We start from the raw sequence: 23,872 nt of genomic DNA, 5'->3' as shown, positions 1-23,872 counted from the left end.
TTTATATTCCCAAAGCATAAATACTAATGATTCGTTCATCACAAGGGAAGATAAATAAATATCTTGTTTGTTTTTTTTAAAACTATGAAGCAAGTATTCCAAAGCCGTGATGAGGAAACAGTATTGGTGAAGAGAGATGAGGTCAATGGTTAGTGAATGTTGTAGATATGATTCAGACTGGTATAGCAAGTTTATGTTTTTTGAATAATTTTGTTGTGTCATATATCTGAGGTGTATGGTGATTTTAATGCTATATGAATTAATCCCTGTGTGTTTCAGATTGTTGAGGTGAGGGGCAGAATGGCAGAACTCGAGAGGGGACGGAGTGATACTGTTTCTGTCAAGTGCCAGCAGGAGGAGCAGCTGACACTCCTGCAATCACAACTCAAAGCCAAGGTGTGTGAGAAAAAAGGGCCTTCATCCACTACATTCAGTCATCTTCCTTTAAGCTCACTGTAATAGCTTGTTCAAGTCACGGTGTTCCAGCAGTAACAGTCATGTGATATCATCACCAGTCGGCTGTGGAGAATGAGCTGAGAGCAGAGATTGAGGCCCTGAAGAGCCAGCAGGGAAAACTGGAGGACAAGAGTGACACTGTCAGGGCCCTGCAGGCGCGCTATGATGACATCAGACAGCAGGTAACACCCTCGGACAGAAGGGGACACTCTTCTAAAAGAACTGACCTGTGATACTGTTTTGTGACTACACCATGAGAGTTTTAGGACTACAAACTGTAACACTATTTCTGTCAGAATGAGTGATTACTGCTGTCTGCAGGCAGTGTGCAAGAGAGAACTGCTGCAATTAATATACCACTATGCAAATCATCATGCAGCTTTTATGTGGGGTTAATGATTTTTTCTCTGCCATGAATCTAATGAATGTTCCTTTGTCACAGTACAGACTAATTATATAATTGCAAATGAACAGTAATATATAACACATGTAGGTACTGTTAATTAATGAATAATAATGATAGTAATATTAATTTGTCGATTTTAGTTTGATGAGCTCCTACAGAAGAAAACCCAGATGGATTTAGATATCGCTCCTTTGAAGGTATGGGTTTAATGCTAGGATGATACTTAGATATAAAAGTGAATATCAAATAATATGTTAAATGTCAAATATGTCCAAACTGTAATTAAAACATGATATGGGTCACACTGAAACAATGACAGTCTTGGCATTTATTAGTTTAGAAAGTACGCATATAAATTCAAGATCAACACATTTTTTCATATTCATTTTATGGAGTCATATGTTTACTGAAGAGATTTGAGTTAAATTCTTTACTCAATGGTACAAGTACAATTCAAGGGACATGACTCCAGTCTTATTCCTACTGTTGAACATTAGAAGATTCTATATTTATGTGTATATTTACAGACTATGTTTGAATATCTGGCCCATTTTGTATAACAAAATAATCACATGAAAGGATTTTTTGAGTTGGTGTGTGTCCTTAAGAGGTGGGATATGTGGTCAATCAACCAATTAAAACAGCTTATTTCCCTACTTTATTGCTTGTATTAATTTATGATTACTCCCCTCTGTGTGATCACTAATTGGCTATGCTGCTCTGCATGCTGATTGGTTGATTGTGTTGATTTGTTAGTTGGCTGGCTGGTTGATTTGTTTAGTAACTGGTTGATTTATTGTGACCTCTTCTAAGTGTTTTTATGCAGAAGCACTTGTGTTGTGCACTGACTTGATTCTCTGGTCTTGATTGACAGGCCAAGCTGTCTTATGTGGTGCAGAAGTGCCAGGAGCGAAATAGCCTGATTGTCCAGATGATTCGGACCCTGCGCAGGTACGGCTGCATAGACTGTGCTCTGACACAGGAAGCAGAAGACCTGGTCAATGACACAGCACTCCTGGAGTATTCCAGCGCCTTCTTACCTGCAGCAAATAGAACACAGGTAACACACACACACACACACACACGCACACACATACACACCAGAAACAAACACTGACTGGCCTGCATGCACACATACACACGTACACTTTCACACCTTGACGTATGTAATTGTTAAATGTTAAATTCAGACTCCATCTGAATTATTTTAGCTGCAAAGATAGCAAATAGGTAATGCACACCTACCGCATGCATCAAAGAAAGCACAGTTCAAGCAAACTGCTAATTGAATTGCTGACGGGAACTGAGCAGGGAGGCAGCTAATGCGGTTGCACCCTGAGACCAGCTGTTCATTACAAATGTATTTTGCTCTAATTACTGCAAATGCATTTGTGCAGTGAATGAAACCAAGTCATCAAATGAAATTAGTCGATGTTAAACACTGATAAAAATGAAAACATGGTTTCGGTAGGGTGTTGAAATAGATCCTGGGCCTTGGGGGAGCATCATGTACAATGTGCAATGCACGTGGCGAGGACAGCTTTGAGCCTGTCATGGAATACCAAATGAGAAGTCATAAATGTTAATTATATCGCTTTTCACATGGTATAAAGCAATCATTGTATTTCCTTCTGATTCAAATATAACGCATACATATTGGTTATTGAAAGGGTCTATCTGTTATTTTTCCACTTCAGCAGTTTAGATTGTTATTGTGGTACCTCATCTTCAGCTTGTGTTGTTTTACTTATTTCAGGAAGCTTGCAGAAATTTATGGGAGGCTAGAAAGACAAAAGAGGAAGAAGGTAAGTATACACTTACATGAGAGCATAAACTCATTAGCACCAGTTTATTAAGGTTCTTCTGTATTGCCCCAATCAACAAATAACGTCAGCAAACTGGCTAGTAATTTGGGTTGTGTTACCACAGCACACAATCAGGCAGCATAAGCCGCGTTTCCACCAAAATTACCCGGAACTTTCAGTCCCAGGAACTACTTTACCAGGAACTAAAAGGTTCCTTCAGCCAATGGTTGTCTGCGTTTCCACCGGGGTCTAAAGTACCGCGAAGATTAGACAAATTAGCCCACTGACGTTGTCGTCGGTCCATCTGTCATATGATTTCTTCTGTAACCCCATACTACCACCGAAGTAGCCTACATTATTTTCTAATAACCGGGACAGCCCGGAGGGGTTTATTCCACTTATATACAACGGGTTACCAACAATGACTATATATGGTTACTTTTGTATTTATTGATTTTCATATATCCCCTCAAACACATTCATTAACAGAAGAAAACATGCACACGTTGTAAACAATTTGCTGTTTTATTACTTTCTCGTCGTCAATTCCATATAGGCTAATCGCAAAATGACAAGAATAGAACGAAAACTCGGACTTGCGTGAAAATGTAAATTAGTAGTGGTACAGCCACCGTTTGCTTTCCTTCGAAGTTACTGCTAGCCGAGCAGCGAAGTGTGCCCTCCAGATGCGAACCATGCACCATAAATGAGTCCATAGTCTTCCTGGTCTTTTCGTGGAATTGAAAAATGGTAGTAAAATTGAGTAAAATTACGGCAGTCTGAAAAAGCTAAAGGGAAGATTACTAGAATTAACCTGTTATTTTACCCGGATAAAAAGTGCGGAAGGTGATTTCCAGTTTGCTTGTACTGGATCACCAATGTTAATTATGCAGAACTACCGCATACCTCACATAACTGTATCAAACGTTTTGAGTCAATTACAACGGGCTAACAAAGAAAATCCGGAAGAAAATATTCAGCAACCGAATTAATCCGTTTGAATGTTTTGGTAGCCTACGTAATATGCTGTCCCAGCACGAATGCTTAGCATTTTATAAAACGAATACTAAAGCAAGAAAAGAACAGAAGAGCACACGTTATAATTCCAAGACGTTAACAGGCTATAACCAAAAGTAGGCTACTGCGCCGCATAACATACAAGTTTGATTTGAAGTTATTATGAAAATAAATTGGTTTGCCGCTGCATATTTTCAAACATGGCGGGTAATGGCGGAAAATAAATACAACACAAATGCTACGAGTACTCGACCAATCAGAAATGTTCAGCGCTGCAAGCTCCACCCAAAAGGTTCCTGTACTTTCGGAAAGTACTACCCCCCGAGCAGGAACGTTTTGGGGGGTAAAACAAAGCCCCCAGAACTAAATTTAGACCCTAGTTCCTGCGGTGGAAACGCACTGAGTTCCTCAAAAGGTTCCTAGTTCCGGGGTATAGTTCCTGCGGTGGAAACGCGGCTATAGTCACTCTCGTCATAGGAAATAGCATGTGGCCTCAAAACTGTGATGTCTTTTGTGACCCCAATAGCATCATGGGTAATGTAGTTTCTTGTGACACCACTGCTTGTTGTGCTGTGTACCTCAGGTTCTGTTCAGCACTCTCTGCCTTGCCGCCGGGGGGGTCTGTCTGACGTGGACACGTCACTCAGTTTCAGGCTGTGTGTCGCCAAGGCTGACTACTGCCCCTCTCCAGAAATGCCCCAAACAATGCTGCCTACAGTGAGTGTTACTACCCCCCCCCCCCCCCATGCCCTGGTATATAGCTGCCCCCGCCCTTACAAAGCATACCTTATTCAACCGCTAGAGATCTCATTGCGTTGCTAAGATACTGGTGTGCCATATCAGGGTCCTACAGGATAGTAGATCTCCAGAAACAGGGTTGGTTACCACTGCCATATAGCATCCATTAATAATTATCGGCCATCCATTAAATGCATTTCAGTACAAAATGCTATCAAAGTTAATTATCGCTCTTATTTCAGTGTTAGTTGTACATTGGAAGAAACCTTTGCCATAGGCCAGTCATTGTGCAATATGCAATGCAACAAAGTCTAATTCAGTCAAGAATACAAAATAACTTAAACTAAATATTACTAAACTAATAATGCAGTATAATCTGGTCATCTGATCATATTTTGAGTTTAAGCATTGGAAATTCAGATCTAGTGTTAATTGTATTTGTTGTAATTACTTAAGCTCCCGTTGTCTGCTGGCGACGCAGTCCAAGTAACTGGGGTTCCGGACAGCCGTGGGCTGTACCACGCAGAAGTGAAGGGGGAGGCTGGGCTGGTTCCTGCATCTTTTATAGAGGAGAGGGAGGACCTGAACAATCAAGTTCTCCCCTCAGCTGGCAGTTGTAGTGGTTCAAGCTCAAAGCTGTCCAGTCCTGAGAAGATCATCAGTTTGCATCAGCAACTTCAGCAGTCCCACTTCAGCAATTATCAGGTATCAACACGCTCGCCAAAAACACATGCAAAAATGCCTTGGTGCCAACACATTTGAGTCTGAGCACATGTAACACTTAAAATGACTACTACCCACTCTATGTACAATTCCTTGTAGTATTAGTCATGCTTTGTTGGATTCCTATTTTTTACTACATACATTGTGGACGCAAACATCACATAGTGTTATCATATGAGGCTCCATATCAAACTATTTTATGAACACACATAGTGGTTTTAATATGGTGGCAAAAAAACAGGAAATGTTATCAGACCTTACATCCAGCACTATCTGAATGTGGTTTGTTTCTGGTTCAGTTCCAACTTTGTCATAAAAAAACCTCTACAAAGTTTAATCTATATTTTTTTCAAATGCTGTCACTACAAATGACCTGGTTTTTGGGACACTAAATGTAATTCAAAAACAAAAAGTAGAAATTCTGTCCCGTGGCCTGACAGGCCAATTACATCAAGCCAACTGAATTCATCTCAAACCACCTGGATTAATTACTTTACACAGAACTGATTATTGTACACATATTTAGAGGCTATGGAGCACAGGTGGGAAGTCATTTTGATGATCTGGGAATTATGTTCTGTAGATGTCATTGTGAAGTATATAATTTGTCTGAAGTGACCACCTGATCTCTGTCATTGGGAAGTCCTCTGGGGAAACATGATTGATGACGGTGCATTTGTTTCCTATTACGGGCACGATGCAGTGATATTCCTCTTCCCATTGTCTTCCATCACAGGCTGCTCACGACTGATTATTGCTTGTGTCGTACTTGGGTGAACTCATAATTCTCCCAATTACAAATGTCTTCTTTTTTTAAACCCCCTTCCCTCCCATTCTGCCTCCTGGCCAGGTTGTCTCCTCAGCTGGACCAAATTCGAACGTTGAGATGGTTCGCGGTCCATTAGCCCCCCCGTGTCCACCCCCGGGCACTTTGTCGGACTTCTCTGAGCCACCGGAGCCTGCAAGGCGCACCCATCTCTGCTGGAAAAGGGGAGAGGAGGGGCCTGAACAGGAACAGGAGGAGGACCAGCCGCAGGCCAGGGGGAGCGAGTTTGGGGACCTGGCCAGGAGGGCCGTGAGAGACACTGCCGTGGTGCTGAACAACACCTGTCCCTCCAGAGTCTGCACCTCCTCACCAGCCTCCTGCAGCACCTCCTCACCAGCCACCCACAGCGGTCTCTCTGATCTGCCACCGCCGAACAGCCAGGACAGAGATGTCAGAGGCGGCTTCTCCAACACCCTCTTTACAGAGGCTAGATCAGCAAGAGCAAAACAAGGTACAAAAAGGCCATTTTTTAAAAGGATAGTTTTTACTTTTTCCCTCTCACAACCACAAACATTGATGCTTAGTGTCTCATTGGCATTTATGCTGCTTATCAGTCTCATGTATGAAACTGTTACAGTTTCAGTAATGTGTTCATAGCCCGCTGGAAAATGTGTCCAAACTCAGACTATTAAAAACATATGAACCATATCGTCTCTACCTTACTGACATCTCAAAGCCAGCTGGGTTCTACCAGAAGTGATTAAAAAGACAGTTCTCCAATTTCATAAATATGATTTTTATACTACCATATTTTGTTGTCTGCAGAATGTGAATTCTGTCTGGATCTATTTTCTGTGTTAGAGAGCAGCATTGTGTGTTCTCAGTATTATTAAGGTGTGAGGTTTTTAGGATGAATCTGTAATTAGGTCTTTTACCTGGGGATTTGTCTGTAGTTTAGTCATTTATGTGGGGATCTGTAATTTACACATTTGGCAGATTTTTAGTTTAGTGCGTTCAGATGTGGATGGATCATTAAATCTTTTTACTCAGGTACTGATCTGTAATTTTCTGTTTTGTAGAAAATATGTATAGCCTGATTCTTTAGCTGGTGTAATCAGCAACGTGCTATTTGTTTACTGTTTCTGAAATTAGTTTTAGATTTTTGTTTGTTCAATCGGTCGTTTGACCGCTAGGTTTGATGAAATCAGCTTGATGACTAGTGAGTGATTTGCCTTTTCCAGATTCAGATTTCACTGCACGTGGGAGACAACCATGCACAATTGTTACTAAATGCATTAGTTGCTTTAATTTGGTAGAATTTATTGCAGTGTTACAATTTAGGATTTCGTATCTGAGATTGAATCAGACAGCATGTTAAATTCTGTCAATATTAGGGAGGATATCGCTTTTAAGTCCGGTGTTGAGTTTGCCCATTTTTTAATTAATTTCCAAGCATTTGTCTAAAAAGTCTTAGCCTGCAAATTGGAATGCATATACGGAAAATAGAGAGACACAAAAAGGTATCGTAGCATTGCATATATTTCATATGAAGGTTTTGCAATTTTGGTCATCAAAGTCTACACGGTGTATGTGTTCTGGCCATTGGGAGTGATGTCACAGGTGGCTTTTTTGTCCTGCCCGCAGAACCTCCTGCAGCAGTGGGGTCATTGGACGTCATAAAGACAGTGGGCCAAAGCAGCCTGATGATTGGCTGGGATAGACCACCACTTGATGAACTAGGCTGCAGTAATGGCACCTTCGTGTATGGATATAGGGTAGGTGGAATCTTCTTATTTGTCTCGTTTTACAGATTTATGGTGGCAGCCTTTCCCTGATTTCTGTTGAATGTACAATAACCGCACCTTTAGCATGGAAGGAAGGCCACTTCGTCAGCCCAAAACCTTTCTCTTTGGTGGCAATCGCCAGTGGCTGGGCGTGCTGTTTGGGCGTGGTCTGTACAGAAGCAGTACTGAGATCTGCCCGAACATGAAATGTAGAGCAGTCCAGTTTTTACAGAGTTTTAAGGAGCTGTGACTTTTTTCACCTAAAATTTAACGCACAGGTAGGTTAGCCAACAAAACGAGGGCATCCAGTTCTCACCAGCTGCAGTCTATTTATAAGCACATGCCCTGCTGCACCAGCTGTATGCATTAAGAAAAGTATGTGAGATCGCATGACGGTCACTCGCGTCCAGCTATCGCTACATTAAAAAAATGACAAGCGAGTCGCTGTGGGCTCTGGGTCAGATTTGGTGACGGCCCAAGCCACCTCATGCCCACTCCTCTGGACTGCCACCCACGAGGGCGAACAGATGGTGGCACAGAAGGAGTGACACATCTCATTTATGACTGAAGGAGTGAGAAAGCAGGCGACAGCTTGCTCGCCACCCTCCACTGTGGCATCGCTGTCTGTCCGTTCGCACTTTTCGCCCGGCTATGTTTGCTCAACAGAACCACGGACGCTGGCATCCGCAAACTCTGGTGACTTGTTCACTTTTGGAACTGCCAGTCAACATTTTCAATTGATCACCTGCGTTTAAAATACTGCATGTCTGCCGTCGGATGTGCAATAACTGCATGTATTTAACAATTTTAATGCAAGTGGTGAAAAGGGTAAGTGGTTAAGTGGACTCTTTCTAATTTTGACTTTCCCTGGTTTGTAAAAAGCAGTGTAAGTATAACAAATGCATTTAGATAAAGAACAGTAGATTGAAATAAAAGAATTAACCTGGCTTTGATTATATGCTACGCATGCTTAGCGGACATCATCATCCATCATCTTTGACTGCATCGTTGCAGATGATGCGTCTCAAGGGTGCAACAGCAACACCTAAGGATATGTGATCATAGAACTATATTTGAACAACTGTAACACACTCACCACTGCTCCACACTAACCAGTCTGCTCTGGCTCTCTGCAGATATATGTTGATGGGGAATTTCACAAGTCAGTGATGAGCTCAGCGTGTACCAAGGTGAAGTAGCACCCTCATTACTGTGGCTTAGCTAATTATAGGGTTTATTTATTGCCAAGAAAGCCGTGCTGAGCTAACTGAAGCACGCTCTTTTATGTGTAAAACTGCAGTTTTAAAAGAAAAAAGAAAAATGTGTGCACTCACATGAGTGTGCATGCATGCGTGTGTGTGTACATGTACAGTAAGTGTGTGTGCGTGCTCTTATGTGTGTGAAAGTGTGTGTGTGTGTGCGTGCATGCACTTATGTGTATGCGGGTGTCTATATGTGTGTATATTTATGTGCATGTGTGTATGTTTTGTCTCACATATTGTGTTGCTTTCAGGCAGTTTTGGAGAACCTGGATCTGTCAGTGCCGGTCCACATCAGTGTTCAGACTCTGGGTTCTAATGGGCTTTTTGCTGAGAAGGTTCATGTCCTGCACAAGAGCAGCAGCCCCCCCGCTGGGACAGCTCCGCCCACACCAGACCTGAGGCCCCTCCCACTGCGCCGACCCAGTGGGACCACACAGCCAGTGAGTCACATTATACGTTGACGTTATACACGCTCACTGTCATTCAGACACACAGGCAAGCATTCACACATGCACATACACACACGCACACATGCACAAACATGCACGCACACACTAACACACACACACACATAGACCTACAGTATAAATATTCATTATGCTCCATATGCACACACACAGGAACTGAGTTCCAGAATAGCATTCCTTTTATGAATTTATTTCAAGAATGGTAAAGTTGGAGTGCTAAGGTTTGATTTACTACCTGTTCCTCACTTTAATTTCTATGAATCACCAGTATGCAGGGGAAAAAAATGCTGGCCTGTTTCACGCTTCTTGTACCAAACCATCCCAAAGAGCCCTCTATCCAGGACAGAATTCCTATAAATAATTCTTCTGGCTCCACTGGGTCAATTCCCTTTCCTGTCCCACTTGTCACGAATATGCATAACCCAGTTTTCATTAAAACGCCCTTCAGTAATTCATTTGTGACATGAAGCACCTAACAGTGTCCCATCACTGTCCTGCACAAATTCCTGCCTCATCACAATTTCACAGGACTCTGTCTCAGCTGAGAGTCTTGAATCAATATTTGATTGGTTCAGAGATGTTGTTACGATAGAGAGTGGAGAAAAATGGCTTAGACTCAAACCGTTCTGTTTGAATGGATGCTGTTGGTCCTCCAGAGCTTAAATGCCTGTTTTTCTATTGCAAGTTTGCATTTCGTTTGGATATGAACACAATACACTCATGATTATTTTTAAATGAGATGTTTATCTAATATAGCCGTGAGCCCAGAAAGCCACAGCGGCCTGGTGCTGAATTTGTATTTATTGTTTGCTCACGGGGTGTGGCTGACTGCAGTGAAAAGGCAGAGGTGTTGGCTGTAGGCAGTGTTTGTATGCATCTCTGTAGGCATGGGCAGTATATAGCATTTTGGAGTTTTTTGATCTTTGGTCTGATCATCATTTCCTAACAGATGGCATGGGCATGGGCAGTAAATAGCATTTTGGAGTTGTTTGATCTTTGGTCTGATCATCATTTCCTAACAGGTAGACAAGCTTCACCTGTCTCTCACTGGGGTGTTGTAAGAATTCAAATATAAACTTTCACCGAAAAATATGTTCATTTCCTCTATTATGAAATCCGGTTAGATATATTCATTTCTGTTACCTTGAAATATTGAACTTTCTGTTCCTTTTTTTTTACACTTGTATGAAGAGTAATATCTGCAGGTGGTCTTCCAGACAGATTTTTTAAATACATATGTTCCACTATTCCCTGACTTACTTTTCAAAAGCTCGGCCATAACTGTACAGCCAGTCCTTCATAGAGCTGTCTTTTCAGTTTATAATGGACCAGCTGAGTCTTACTTACAGTCACTGCTTTTACTTAGGTGACGCGGTGGCACAGGGGTGCAGTGTGTTCCTCCTCCTGCAGTCCAAGGAAATGTAGCCCACAGACTGCAGATGAAAATTAGCCTCATTGGCTAACCCTGATGCATTTACAGAAATGTTACTAATGTGCACTGTCCCTGTCAGATAAATTAATAATGAATAAATGCTTGTACAGGCTGACTGAATGTGCTGAGTAGCTAATCAGATGAGTTGCTAGGATACCATCCTTCCCTGCGTGATGAAATTCATATTTTTCTTAATTTTTCAGCTTATCTACAGATCACTGGCATTGAAAGCATCCTCTCCAAAGTCTGTGAAGCCAGTGATGGTGAGTCCGCTCTAGTGTTCACATCCAGCAATTTGCACCACAAAGTGCATGTTAATCCACCCTGATTTACTGCTCTTATATTCAGCAGTGTATATCAACTGAGTATAAAAAGGCTGTCATATAAGGGAAGTAAAAATAACAGAGATAGAGGAAGATCACAGTTATTATTTACAGAGGCAGAATTTTAGAAAGATAAAGCAATAGTGTTCAAAAAAAGATGCCATCTCTCACAGATATGTTCCTTGAAGTAACACACATGAACGTCTCTGCATGAGTAAATCAGGAACAGAAAAGCAGGAATTATACTCATGTGCCCACACATGCACACACACATACAAACACGCACACACACAAACTCACAAAAACACACACACTCAAACAAATAAACACGCTACCCTGTTTGTCATTATTATAAAGTAGGCTTAGTGTATTGTATTTCATAATCAGAAGTGATTTTGCAGGAAAGTCAGTGAATGTGCAGGAGCAGTTGCAGTGGAAGCTTCTGGGGGAGGTGTAGGCGGTGGCTTTCTCTACCCAACGGCTGATGGAGGAATGTAGGTCAGCTGTACCAGACTGCCAGGAGGCCTGCTCTTCTTCTCTGATCAGGGTGGGGAGGAAAGAGGGATGAAGCAGAGAGATATAGATGAGATGAGAGTCAGGTGAGCGAGGGAGGGAGGGAGCTGTATGCGTGTGTGTGGTCGCAATGGAGACTCTGAATTAGAGTTGATTTCTGTTGGAATTTGTATTTCTCTCTCTGTTTCTCTGTCTCTGTCCGTATGTACATTCTGTATGTGTGTATTTGTGGTTATGTGCGTGCATGCATGTCTGCTGTTAGAATACAAAAAATAGGGGTGTGCAGAGACGTCATTACCTGTATCTGTATCTGTTCAACCAACAAAATTATCTGTATCTGTATCTGTATTCGGATAGAAGACAGGAAGTGGGCGTGGTTTACACCCCCCCCCCCCCTTTAACTGGGGGGACATTGAACAATCAGAAACTGGAAGAAATATATAAATGGAAAGATTCTGTTTGGCATTGGAAATAGGAGCTATTTACAGTAAAGATATATTAAAAAATGTCCTTCAGTTGAAGGGAATAATCTTAAATTCCAATGATGCTGCCTTCGCGTTTTTTGATGTGTTAACAGTTCGCTAGGGAAACGTGAATGACCACTTTACAACAGTAATTACATAACAGTAATACATGAACTTTTTTGCCTGTTTTATTTTTTCCCCTACTGAACTAAGTTTGGATAGACTGCAAACCATCTGATGTCCTCATATTTTCCCTTGATGGCAACTGTTAGCCTACCTTGAAAATCTGGACTGGATTTCGCGTTCATTTGATAGCCAAGACCTATGGCTGATAAGCATGTTACATCTTAAACAGATGAATATTGACTGAAATACAAGGTAAAACGTTTCGTAAAATAGTTCGACTGGATTTTTTTAAATGGAGGAAATTAACAAATACAGCTGAAACGACAGGTTCTAAGCTTCATTTTGATGTATAGGTTGCGGGGGTTTTAAAGAAATCCAGCTGCCACACCAGGCTTTTGTCTCGCTAGCTCCCGCACCTGACGTCTCCTCCTCCTCGATGCAAGAGTTTCCCTGAGTGATAGCCGGGAATGGTCAGCTCTCAGCCCGCTGCCTCGGTGGACTACAGAGTATAGCGATCACTTTTCAATAGTGTGTAGTAAATGAAACGACTAGTTAGTTAAATCAAAGTCCTATGTTGCAAACAGAATGGGAATTTTTATCTTGTGGCCATCCACAATGATATGAATCGATTTGAAGAAACATAACATTATTTGGCTGACGCACAAAACTTATTTATTAAACGTTTTGCAGCGCAGTGGCTCAAAGTTTTTTGGTGTGTGTGCCGGAGTTCCAGATACAGCATAACACCCCCCCCCCCCACATCCCTGTAACATTAGATAGAGGCTATGCGAACTCGACATGGAATAATATATGTATATAGAACAAAGGACTGAGGTGAACTTGATTCATTTCATAAGGTTGAAGAGAATAGTAAACCTCCAGTTCACAAGTCACTGGTGTTTCGGTAATATGCAGACTATATGAAATGAAATGTATATAACAAGGTGTAGCGATGAAGCGATCTTTTTCCTGTGTAAACGTTGGACAAAATAAAAACTGCAACTGTCAGCTTACTGTAGTGAGTGGCAGTGTTTGTCTCTGCAACGGTCTGTGCAGTAATGTGTCCGTGCGTTTATCTGCGCAGTTTGTTGCCGTCTACAACTACAGCCCTCTGAAGGACAGTCCGAATATCCACCCGACCCGGGAGCTGGCCTTCCGGGAGGGTGACACCGTCTGGGTGTTCGGCACGCCGCGACGGGATGGCTTCTGTGAGGCAGAGGTGGGTTCTAGCCCCTGATGGCACACCGTGTGCCACAGTGTCGTGGTGACACAGTGACCCCCACAGTGTCCTCCCGCGGTCCAAAGAAATGTCGCCCACAAACTACAGATGAAGCTACGATTAGCCTCATTGGCACATTAGCAGAAATGTTATTAATGTGCTATGTCCCTGTGAAATAAACTAACAATAAATAAATGAATGCTTGTACAGGTTTACTGAAGGTGATGTAATCTGGGATACACTCTCTTCATTATTGAGATTAGCCTGTATCAACCCAAAATACCAACATTATTTATTCTGGTTTGAAATATTGGTGTGTTTCGAATGTATTTACTTGACAACTCTGCTCATCAAGCCTGCTCATCATGTACTGTGATTGTATACACACAGTACACTTTAGCTATTGATTACCTTTTATCACCAGCTCACATAGAAGTACTGGAATGTATCATCTCTCTTGTACACAAAATAATCTTGTAACCATAATTGTTTTCCCCAGTTCCTCCCCCTTATGGCCAGCTTGGCTGCTAACTGTTGTGTTGTGATTGGACACACTGTTGTATGTCTGTCTGGATTTCTTCCTGATCCTGTCTGTGGCTTTATCTGTGCACACTCACCTATGGTGCTTACCGTGCATATGTCTATGTATTCCTGTGCGTACATTTATAACTGCATTGTGTGTTTGTGTCTCTGTGTATTTATGTGTGTGTTTACATTTGTGAGCTCTTGTCTGTGTATGTGAGTCTATGTGTGTGTATGTGTGTGTGTGACTGAAATATCAATCTCAACAAACACAAATCTGTTCCCACCAACCTTGAAGGACCTCACTGCATCCATCAATTTTATGAATGCAAAAATATCAGGACATCTCTGCTTTTCAGGACATCTCAGACATTAAAAGACCATAAAAATTGCTACCCTTTGAGTTAACCCTCTTTGTCAGAGGGTGTCTGTCTGTCTCCTTTCTGTTGCCGAACTCTTATCAGCCTAGGCCAGGTTTCAGACTTCCGTAAATCATAATGTATATCATTACGCAAACAGTATGGTTGTCTCTCTGCACAGAGAGAGCTCAGGTTTCCAAATCTTATTGGTGGTATTAACTGATTCCCACTTGGGTCCTCTCCCATCGGCATGGCAACGCAAGTGCATTCCTAATGAAAACCTTTCAAGTCGTGGAAAAAAATCAAATCATCATTTCAATGATGGATGGAAATGCAGTAAGCTTGTTGCATTAGATGAATGTTTAAGTATTCCCCGGTCCATGCTAAAAGGTTTCCTGGATGTTAAATGTGTGAATATTGTCTCACTCAGAAAACAAGTATGGCATATGAAATGACCAATTGTGGCGTTGCTGCATTCACACGTTAGTGTGTCTCAGATTAAAATGACAAGTCCACAGCTTCCTGACGTGGATAATAGTTTACAGTCTCGTAAAAGTGCAACGTGGCTTTGGTTCCAAAGCTGCTGATGACTCATTTTATTGAAGGTAGATTTTCTGCACCTCCTAGTTCTCACTGTGAGCTTCCCTCCACGGTGACTCCAGTGAGTTTCCTGCAGCCGTTTCAGGTGTCTGCCTTCTCTGCTCTCTCTGACTCAGGTCAACGGGAGGAGGGGACTCGCGCCAGTAGCTTTCCTGGAGGAGATTGCCATGGGTCCGCCCAAGTCGGTGACGGAGAGCGAGGTGAGTGAACGGCGGTGTTCCCGGGATCCTCCCACCGCGGGGCCGCGGGCTTCACAAAGACCGGCTGTGTCTGCTGGCGAGACAGCTGGTCACGGCTAGCGCCGAGCTCGAAGCTTCATGTGTCTCCCGATGCCAGCCCAGTGGGGCTGGAACTGAGCTCAAAGACTGCATTTAGACCGCGCTATCTGCTGCGATTCACAGGACACAGAAGGCTGCATTTGAGCTGCTGGTCTGTTTGACCTCAGAATGGGGAAAAGACTTGCTTCCCACTTGAGTGAGCAGCAGAACGGATATGCACTGTTGTGCAAAACAAATGTTCTGATAGTAAAGATTATTGGCTTGTGCCCGGTATTATTAAGAAAAATGAGTCACAGACTTAAGACAGGAACAGGATACCCATGTATCATTGCATCAGTTTAATATACTAAATACATGTCTTGATTTTCTATGGCATTCTAATTGTTTGTGTGTGACCATAAATCTGGTTTGTACATACATCTTTATGGAATAGATGCAGTCAGTGCATTAATGTTGTGGGGTCATAAAAGTTCAGTGCCTAAAAAATATACCCCCCTAAGTATGCTGTTGAAAATGCCAAGTTTCAGAATTCATAAGTGCCCCATGAATAGACTAGGCCTAGAAGTGTGGCTACTCCCAGAAGTAGAGTAGTTAAAAGTTCATTTTAACTGAGTTGTCAGTTAGACAGTTGTACATGAGGACCAGCTTCTCGTTAATTTTCAATGTGAAAAACACAGCCATTAACGGCCGGTGGTGCTGCAGGTGATTCAGACAGCACTAGTGCTGTGAGCGGACTGGAACTCATTCTCACGCATTTGTCTGTCTCCTGTGTATATGCATGTCTCCTTTAGTTTGTCTTTGGATGTGATCTTTTCCAGACAGGGTTTGGGACTGTCTCTCCTGGGGCTGAAGATGTGGCTCCTTGCCCCCCAAGCTGTTCCCCGTGTCCCCCGACTACCCCGCACCAGCACGGGAGGAAACCCCCAGTCCGACGACTGTGAGAGTTTGGGAATCAACAAAATTCTGACCTCTGCCCTCGAAACATGCCAAAAGGTCTCACCTGGATTTGACTGTGTTTTGACATGATGATCGTGATGAATAATTCCTGCCAGTTCCCCCCCCCCCCCAATCATGTGTTCCTGTTACAGAAATCAAGAATTCACATCTAAGATGAAAAATGGGTAAAAGCCTGAATCTGGCTTCCTCAACAAATGGAGGAGTGGGATGTAATGCCTTTGACTCTTGAGAAGTTCATGTTACCATGGTGATGCTTGCAGGTGATAACATACTGCAGCTTCAGTGTTGGCGCTCGGCCCACTATGCCAAAAGACACAGGTCACACACATCACTAGAGATGAGCCACTTGTACTTCAGTCAAATTTGTAGCCGGCACAAGATTTCTGCGTGTTTTTATCTCCACCTGCTCTTCCCCCTCAAGTCGTACTCCACCTCTGCAGGATCTCACACAGAACTCTGCCGCTCATTATTAGCAGTCCATTTGAAATTTGCACATTAAAAATAAACCTTTTTCACACCTGCTTTTTTCGCATACAAAAATCCAATTCATTTTTCTTTACCATTTATTACCGACTTGTGGGTAAAGGTGGCATTTCGTCCCTTGAGTCTATCTTAAGAAATTGATAGTTTTGTATCCAGGTTGCCAGGCTACAGTTCCGTTGTTAGGATCTAGGCTGAGAGTTCCATTCTCTAATTATTGTTTAGGGAACAGATACGAAATGTGTCACAAATTCAAACTCAGAACATGTCACAGAACTGTCTGCTCCATACTGCCATTGCTGTTTTTAAACAGTTTTGTAGATGTAATAAAATTGTCCATTGTACTGGAATTTGATAACATGCTCATTTGAATTTAGCAGTACATTGCAGAACAATTTATAGTGGTTGGAACTGCAACAGCCATGAAAAGTTCAGTTGGAAGTATTTAAACTGCACGTTTTTACAGTAGCCAGTGTTCACTGTTAAAGCAGATCTGATCACTTACCACTAAATATCTGAGTTAGAATTTTTCTCCCCTGGGTGTTGTAACGGGTTGGTTCAGCCCAGTCGACAGATACAGAGGCAGCGGGCATCGTCTGTGTAAAATGAGATGTTTTTTTAAGAACTGTGTTCAAAGTCTTATCTTTTTTCTGGGGGGTTTGGTACAGTCACTTGTGCTGCCACTACCCTATGTGTGCAATGTTGAGATTTCTAGGTAGATTGTATATCTCATGGTTGTAGTTTGGACTTCATTGCAACATGCTTACAGAATTACACAACTCTGACGCATACATTTTTATCCCATCTAGAAATGTTGTTTTATTTTTTATTTTTTTTAATACTGCAAGATAAAGTATAAGCTGACTCCAGCTAGCTCATTTTCAGGATCGTGTTCACTGAATTGTATATTTTATATATTCGAAAGGTATTCTAGAAATCTAGTGAAATAGCCAGGGTGGTCTTTGGGACATAATGGGTTGTGTAAATTCATCTAATGGCTGTCAGTTGAAGTGAGATCCTTGCAAAATCCTTTAGTGCCTTATGGAGGCAGATGGGATTACAGACTCCATGGAGAATCTGCACTGATAATACTCCATTTTAGAAATGTCTACCAAAATGAACCAAGGTGAGGTTAGGGTCCAAAGATTGAGAATTCAAGTTATTGTACATTTATATTTTCTCAAAATCACAAATATATGACCTTATTTATCCAAAAAAACTTATTTCTCAAATGGTACAAGATCATTTTTCTTCGTATAATTGAAAGATGTTTTTTTATTTACCCATCAACCCATTAATTTTACCTAATGAGCCCAAGTCACACCTCACCAGTCTATAACTCCACTCACCATTTTAAAGGAGTTTGTTAGTAAGTCTGCAGTGTTAGAAGATTTTGTGCTTAGGTACCCGAGGCTACTTTCACTGTTAACTGTTTAGATATGCAATGTGTTGAAACAAAAAAAGCTGTTTAAAACAGTGATAGTTATTTCTGTTTACACTGTATCACAGCCTTGTTACACTATTCCTTGAATGAACCGTAAATATATGTGTAATGGACTTGCTAACACAAATGTATTTTTCTATGTTAAGACATAAATTATTTCTAAATTCTTTTCTTAACAATGTAATAAGATTAAAGTTTGTTTAAATAACAATTGTGGAATAGAAAATATTTTTCTTAATTAGGACTTTTTAAAATGAAGGATGAATGGGAAATCAGTTGGTTTTTGTATTTACTGTATATTTACTGTTGCTTTGTGTATATTTATGCAATTTCAAGTTATATTACCATACCCTTTGTGCCCTGTGATAGACTGGTGGCCTGTCCAGGGTGTAATCCTGCCTCTCGCCCAATGCACACTGGGATAGGCTCCAGCACCCCCTGCGACCCTGCCCAGGATAAGCGGGTATAGATAATGGATAGATGGGTGGATTACCAAACCCCCTTTGTCTACGGCTATATTACCTGATCAAAGCTGTACTAAGAAATCCAAACCTGTCAAATGTTCGGCTTGTGATATGGGACCACATTCATGAGCTCCAGAAAAAGAATAGACCAATCAGGTTTAATGCAGGAGTCTCACTGATTTCATCCAATCAGTGTTCTGAGGTGGAGTGCAAAGAATATTGAGTTGCCTGGAGACCATGGCTATGCTTAATTGCCAGGCGGAAAGATACAGACAGCAGACTTGTGATTGGGACACACCACATGATGCAGAGCAACTAGAAACACACTAAGACACTGATATAGACACAGTAATCCAATTTAATTTGGCTCTTATAAAGGTTCAAAAAGTAACAATGAGAAAGAACAGAGCTTGTACATCAGGGAACCCCCCAACAAAGGATAAAACTCAAAAGTATTAAAGACGGCAATTTCAGACCTGTCTCCCTCTCCAGACCGTTCCAAATAAGAAAGGCAAAGAACCATGCTGTTAGGTCCACTGTACAACAGGCAATTTCAACATTCAGTAATTCTACTCCCAGATTTATTCAAGTATTCGAAGTAGCCTGTAGAATCTTGTTTACCTTTCAGTGTAACCCATGTCAAAATACATGTTACATGTGCAGAAAGCTAAACAAATGGCTGATAACTGAACTGCTATGTATGTACACATACTTACTTTCTGTAAAAGCCTAAAAGTGTGAAAGCTGTATATCAAGACTGAGCTTTAACGGTAGTAAAGATAAACCAAATACCTTGATCAACTTATTAACAGCTTATACACAACACTATTGATTTACATGCAGATTCATAAACATTTTCTCGCAAGAAATGGATGGAATGAAAAGAATTGGAGCTGAGTAGAACGCACTTTATCCTTGGTTTCATTTCATAGGGCGAAGAGCAGCCGGCCATTGAAAAGATTGTAATTCCCTGTAGAGACATAGAGTCGTCTGCCCATGCTGAGTCCCAGGTAGATGTTCTGTCCCACCTCCAGCTCCAGGGTGACCATGTTAGTCGCCCCTCGTCCTTGTCCGGGATTGTTATCATAATTGCCCATTACATACTCTTCGTCCATATAGAGGAGGACACCAGTGCGTTCGTCCCATCCAAAAGCAGTGAAGAAGAACCTGTAAACGCCCCTCACAGGGGCTGTAAAGATACCTGTACCACAGTGCGGAACCCCCCCCCCCCCCCCCCAAAAAAAAAAAAAAAAAAACTGAATAATACACCAAATGTGACAGACACACAGACTAAACGGACAAAGCTTGTTTGGCTGAGGTACAATTAAATATGCCTACATACTCAAATTGGTGGCTGGAGAAATTTTACATCTTTTCGATAGCCAATCCAGAAAAATATAATATATTAAACATAAACTTAGGAACTACTTCAAAAAACTACTGACAAAAATCTTACAGTAACATGACGCTGTTTTCATTATGAATTTAATCAGCTGATCTTTCCTCAGACTAAATCATTTTGCAGATTCATATTATATGCTGCATATGAGACCAATAAACTAATCGTCAACTTCAAACAATATATGCAAACTTCTCTACTCAATTAAAGCAAAAATATTTACAGAAAAACCTGATTAAAAGCCTTCTATAAGCCTTTTTTCCCTGCTATTTCATCTTTATATGGATGACATTAAATATCACGTAACCAGTGCAATATGAACAGAGTACCTGTAGAAACGTTGTAAGCACCGCCAATATTTGTGTAGACATTTTTGTAGACCAGGATGTGAAACTGACGATATGGACCCAAGGTAACGTTCTCTCCTATTCTCAAAGCAGCTGAGAATGCCACCTTGCTCGGTCCTGTATAAACACAGGAAGGTTAAAACCATTTTCCAACAGTTTTCCTACTTACACCACATTAATTTGTTTCTAACTGTCTTGGCAATAACTATTATCAATAATTAAATTTGATTTAAAAACCACAGCTGATTTCATAAACCAAGTCTCACTAAGCACTAGCATTACTGAGGCAAATATAAAGAAAGCTTTTGCTAACTCGCTGTGGAAAAATTTGGTGCTTTAAATCATGCATGGTATAAACAGAAGTATATTACATTAATAAGGCATCCACGGCAAACAATATGCTCAAAAAAACCCAACAGAATTAAATGTGAAAGTCTCCAATTCAGGATGGCGCAGACAAACCGGCACTCCGGAAACACATGCATCCGACCACTTCTTTCATTTTTAATTTTAGTTTATTTGGATGTCTTTTAGCCCAACAAGTCTTCCAAGAGTCCTTCCTCTCTGAAATCCACCAGGTGACATCTGTGCAGTTAGCAAGGCAGACTGCATGCACCTGATTGACCAAAGGTGTCGCCATTGAGCTATTAGGAGGGTAAATCCGCGCTAACTGAAACGTTCTCCCCAAGGTGAACGTGACATAGTCAGGATTTGATACAGTGCTTTGGATGCACTTACTTGGGTCTTTTTTTTTTTTTTTTAACCAGAACACAGCTTTAGAATTCTGCAGCACATCAGTGTATCACTCACCTTCCCATGCGTCCAGATAATCCTTAAGTTCCTTCATCTCAGACTGTATCTCTGATATCTTCATAACTGCGTGTGTGTGTGTACGAGAGAAAGAGAGCAAGTTAGACATGAAAGAAGCAGAGAAAGTGAGACGCAGAGAGAGATGAACGTTTTACATGAATAAATTCAAACTTCTGATCATTGAACATATTACTCAAATACACATAATGAACCAACAAAATTTGAAAAATTATTCTAAAAAGATCAAGATCATACATTCTTTTAAATATCACCTTGCATTTGTGTGAAAAAGTCACAAGCAAACCCCTCAGTAACACTGGAGAAGCCCGGTCCGGTGGGGTTTGTTCCAGTAGGAAACCCCAAGAACATGGACATGGAACAGTGTGGCATAGTTTTGACTGGTAACCTCATTAACACTTACAGTAAAAGTAAAACACAGTGGTGATGCAGGCCAGGGTGATGATAACAACGCATATGGACAGTGCTGCTAGCTTCCTTTTATCTGGAATTCCCTGAGCAGAGTGCCGAGGCATGGGTGCTTTAACATGCAAAAAAAGACAAGGGAGCACAGCAGCAAATACAAATATTCATGGTATTAAAATAACATTATTTGAATAAACACTGGAACACGGAACAACCCAATAACGTCTGTTTTATATAAAAATTCTACCTTCAGATTGCTTCTCGGAAAGTTCCTCTGTATCAGGGGATTTGGACCGTCGGTTCTCACGAACACTTTTACGCCTCATCTCTTTGAAACAAATAGTGTGCATTTTTTTCTGTAACGTCTGATACTCTATATTAATTGATAACTGTAGTTACTCTTGCTATGCTTACCTTTGTGTATTGCACAGCACAATCCTCGTTTTACAAGCTGCGTCTGAGTAGGTTCCAATCTGCGCTAGAAAACTGCGCAAAGAACATCTGAGTTATATTTCGAAGTCGTTCTAAGTTTGTTTTGGGAGAATACCCGATGATACTACTATTATGGCGTTTCATTTTCTCGTGAATTAACAGTTACGCATTTTACTATCAAACAGAGTAATCAACTGAAATCGTAAAATATTGTTAGTGTCCGACATGTAAACCTACCTACAACTCCGAAAAGATAAAACATCCACTAAACTCGCTAACGTAAGCGAGGTAGTTGAATGTTAGCCTGGTTGCAATTAGCTACTGCATAGCTTCCTATACAAACGTATTTGTTATTTTTCTAATAGGTAAGAAGTGTTAATATTTTTAGACAAACACTGTCAGTTTGTTTGTGTAAAGACACAAGTCTAGTATTATTGATTAGCTAATATCTCTAGCTAGCTGTTAATAACTTCAGTGGACACCTGCCTCTTTGGTGGGTCTTTCCCTCTCAACGACCGCCTTTCCTTGCCGAAGGTATGATCATGGGAACAGACAGATCGTCCCTCTCGCTTTTTCTGTTATTTTATGGTCTAATCAATATCCTAAGTATGAAAGAAAACTGGCAGTCCGTGTAAAATAAACCGTTTGCGTTTTTCACCAGATCAGGATACCGATCGCTGGCTGTTTGACTTATGGCTCATTTTCGCGGTCAACTGCTGCAACTGCCCCGCTAGACACATGATATCGTAAAGTTGGAACAGGGGCTGCGCCTCCGATCTGGTGATTGACAGGTGCACGAAGAAAGGTCCAAAAATGATGGATGTCAGAGAACGTTGGAGAGAGAGCACGTTTTGTCATGGCTTGTAAATGATTTGGAAATACAATTCTGTTTACTGTTTTCCCAATAAAGCTGAAATTGAATAGTGCCAGGGGAGAGATGTTGCTTTATAACTTGGTTCATCTTTGCTGGGTTTATATAAATACCAACTATTTGGTTGTTGAAAGCATTGACTGGGATTTAGAGGTGATGGGGTCTGCTCTTTAACCTTACATTCATTGTTTCATTTCAAATCCAATGTATTCTGGCTCTGTATATCTCATTTCAGTTGGTGTGAAGGCAAATGTGTAATATGACACAGGGACCTCTTCTGTTTTGTTCTTTAGTATTATCTTTGCTGTTTCTGTACCTGTCATTATTTCCACTGTTAGAGACTTTTATGTCTCTGCTTATCAGTTACTTATCAGCTGCAACTGCAGTGGGGCTCCTTAATGCAGTCTCATTCTCCACTGTCCACATGAGCTTGTCATTTCCTCTTAAGGAAGCACCGCTGTCACTAGCTGTTGATATGCTGGGACATGTCCCCGAACATAGTTCAAGAGCCAGTAGTTTGAATGCCCTTTATGAGTTACTGTGAGTTCTATTAATGTTTAAAGTCAGTGTTTGAACAAACCTCTCAGCTGAATCCAATGATTAGAAATATGAGTAAGGTTTATTTGAGTAATCATGCAATCACAGCCTGGTAGTTAAGATGCGTCTTGCAGCGTCTGCAGGTTACATGCACCAATCGCCCTGTATCCTCATTTTTGGCAAGCATATTTACTGTGTATACTATAACTTCAAAATAAAAGTAAGCGGACAAAAATGAGAACCCCTTTATTTCTTATCTGTGGTGCCACTGAAGCAAAGGCTGGAGTTGGGATTCAGTCTGCCTCTCTGTTGTGCAAGCCCTTGTTCACTACTCTTGCTCTCTCATTGCTGCTCTTGCCTCTGCACTTAAGAGTTCTACACTGAGAACTCATAGCCTTTTGTATCATCTTTTCAGGACATTTTTCTCCAAGCTGCATCGGTCTCTAGC

The 23,872-nt window shown here is 41.3% G+C and overlaps 1 protein-coding gene and 2 long non-coding RNA genes across 7 annotated transcripts in view; 2 read left to right on the top strand and 1 right to left on the bottom strand.

Annotated features, from left to right (window-relative positions):
- LOC135259323 (rootletin-like) overlaps window positions 1-18,352 on the top strand; it is a 28,962-nt gene extending 10,610 nt beyond the window's left edge. The window contains exons 10-25 of one of the 3 annotated variants that reach the window (XM_064343558.1): window positions 91-141; window positions 280-396; window positions 516-638; window positions 1,003-1,059; window positions 1,737-1,922; window positions 2,619-2,667; window positions 4,268-4,401; window positions 4,879-5,127; window positions 5,996-6,422; window positions 7,556-7,686; window positions 8,832-8,885; window positions 9,209-9,397; window positions 11,060-11,119; window positions 13,367-13,501; window positions 15,099-15,182; window positions 16,079-18,352. In XM_064343558.1, the coding sequence (XP_064199628.1) occupies window positions 91-141; window positions 280-396; window positions 516-638; window positions 1,003-1,059; window positions 1,737-1,922; window positions 2,619-2,667; window positions 4,268-4,401; window positions 4,879-5,127; window positions 5,996-6,422; window positions 7,556-7,686; window positions 8,832-8,885; window positions 9,209-9,397; window positions 11,060-11,119; window positions 13,367-13,501; window positions 15,099-15,182; window positions 16,079-16,201 (2,169 nt within the window). In that variant the 3' untranslated portion in view covers window positions 16,202-18,352. Of the gene's footprint in view, window positions 1-90; window positions 142-279; window positions 397-515; window positions 639-1,002; window positions 1,060-1,736; window positions 1,923-2,618; window positions 2,668-4,267; window positions 4,402-4,878; window positions 5,128-5,995; window positions 6,423-7,555; window positions 7,687-8,831; window positions 8,886-9,208; window positions 9,398-11,059; window positions 11,120-11,580; window positions 13,031-13,366; window positions 13,502-15,098; window positions 15,183-16,078 lie in introns of those variants that run through there. The other 2 variants (XM_064343560.1, XM_064343561.1) reach the window with 2 other exon arrangements.
- A 2,100-nt stretch (window positions 18,353-20,452) lies between these two features.
- Window positions 20,453-22,765, bottom strand: LOC135259331 (uncharacterized). 3 transcript variants are annotated; one of them, XR_010331236.1, is made up of 4 exons: window positions 22,503-22,686; window positions 21,999-22,070; window positions 21,162-21,227; window positions 20,453-20,468 (listed from the first exon to the last, which is right to left on the bottom strand). It is a non-coding gene; the product is annotated as an uncharacterized LOC135259331 (long non-coding RNA). The 3 variants fall into 3 exon arrangements; XR_010331235.1 differs by lacking the exons at window positions 20,453-20,468; window positions 21,162-21,227 and adding exons at window positions 21,583-21,673; window positions 21,832-21,912; XR_010331237.1 differs by lacking the exons at window positions 20,453-20,468; window positions 21,162-21,227 and adding an exon at window positions 21,690-21,699 and having other exon boundaries at window positions 22,503-22,765.
- LOC135259334 (uncharacterized) lies at window positions 22,066-23,659 on the top strand. Its single transcript, XR_010331240.1, has 2 exons — window positions 22,066-22,550; window positions 22,678-23,659. It is a non-coding gene; the product is annotated as an uncharacterized LOC135259334 (long non-coding RNA).
- Window positions 23,660-23,872: the final 213 nt, after the last annotated feature.

This window comes from Anguilla rostrata, chromosome 7 (assembly GCF_018555375.3).
Source record: "Anguilla rostrata isolate EN2019 chromosome 7, ASM1855537v3, whole genome shotgun sequence".
NCBI lineage: Eukaryota > Metazoa > Chordata > Actinopteri > Anguilliformes > Anguillidae > Anguilla > Anguilla rostrata.
Note: the sequence above shows the minus strand (reverse complement) of the source record. Positions and strands in the feature narration are given on the sequence as shown.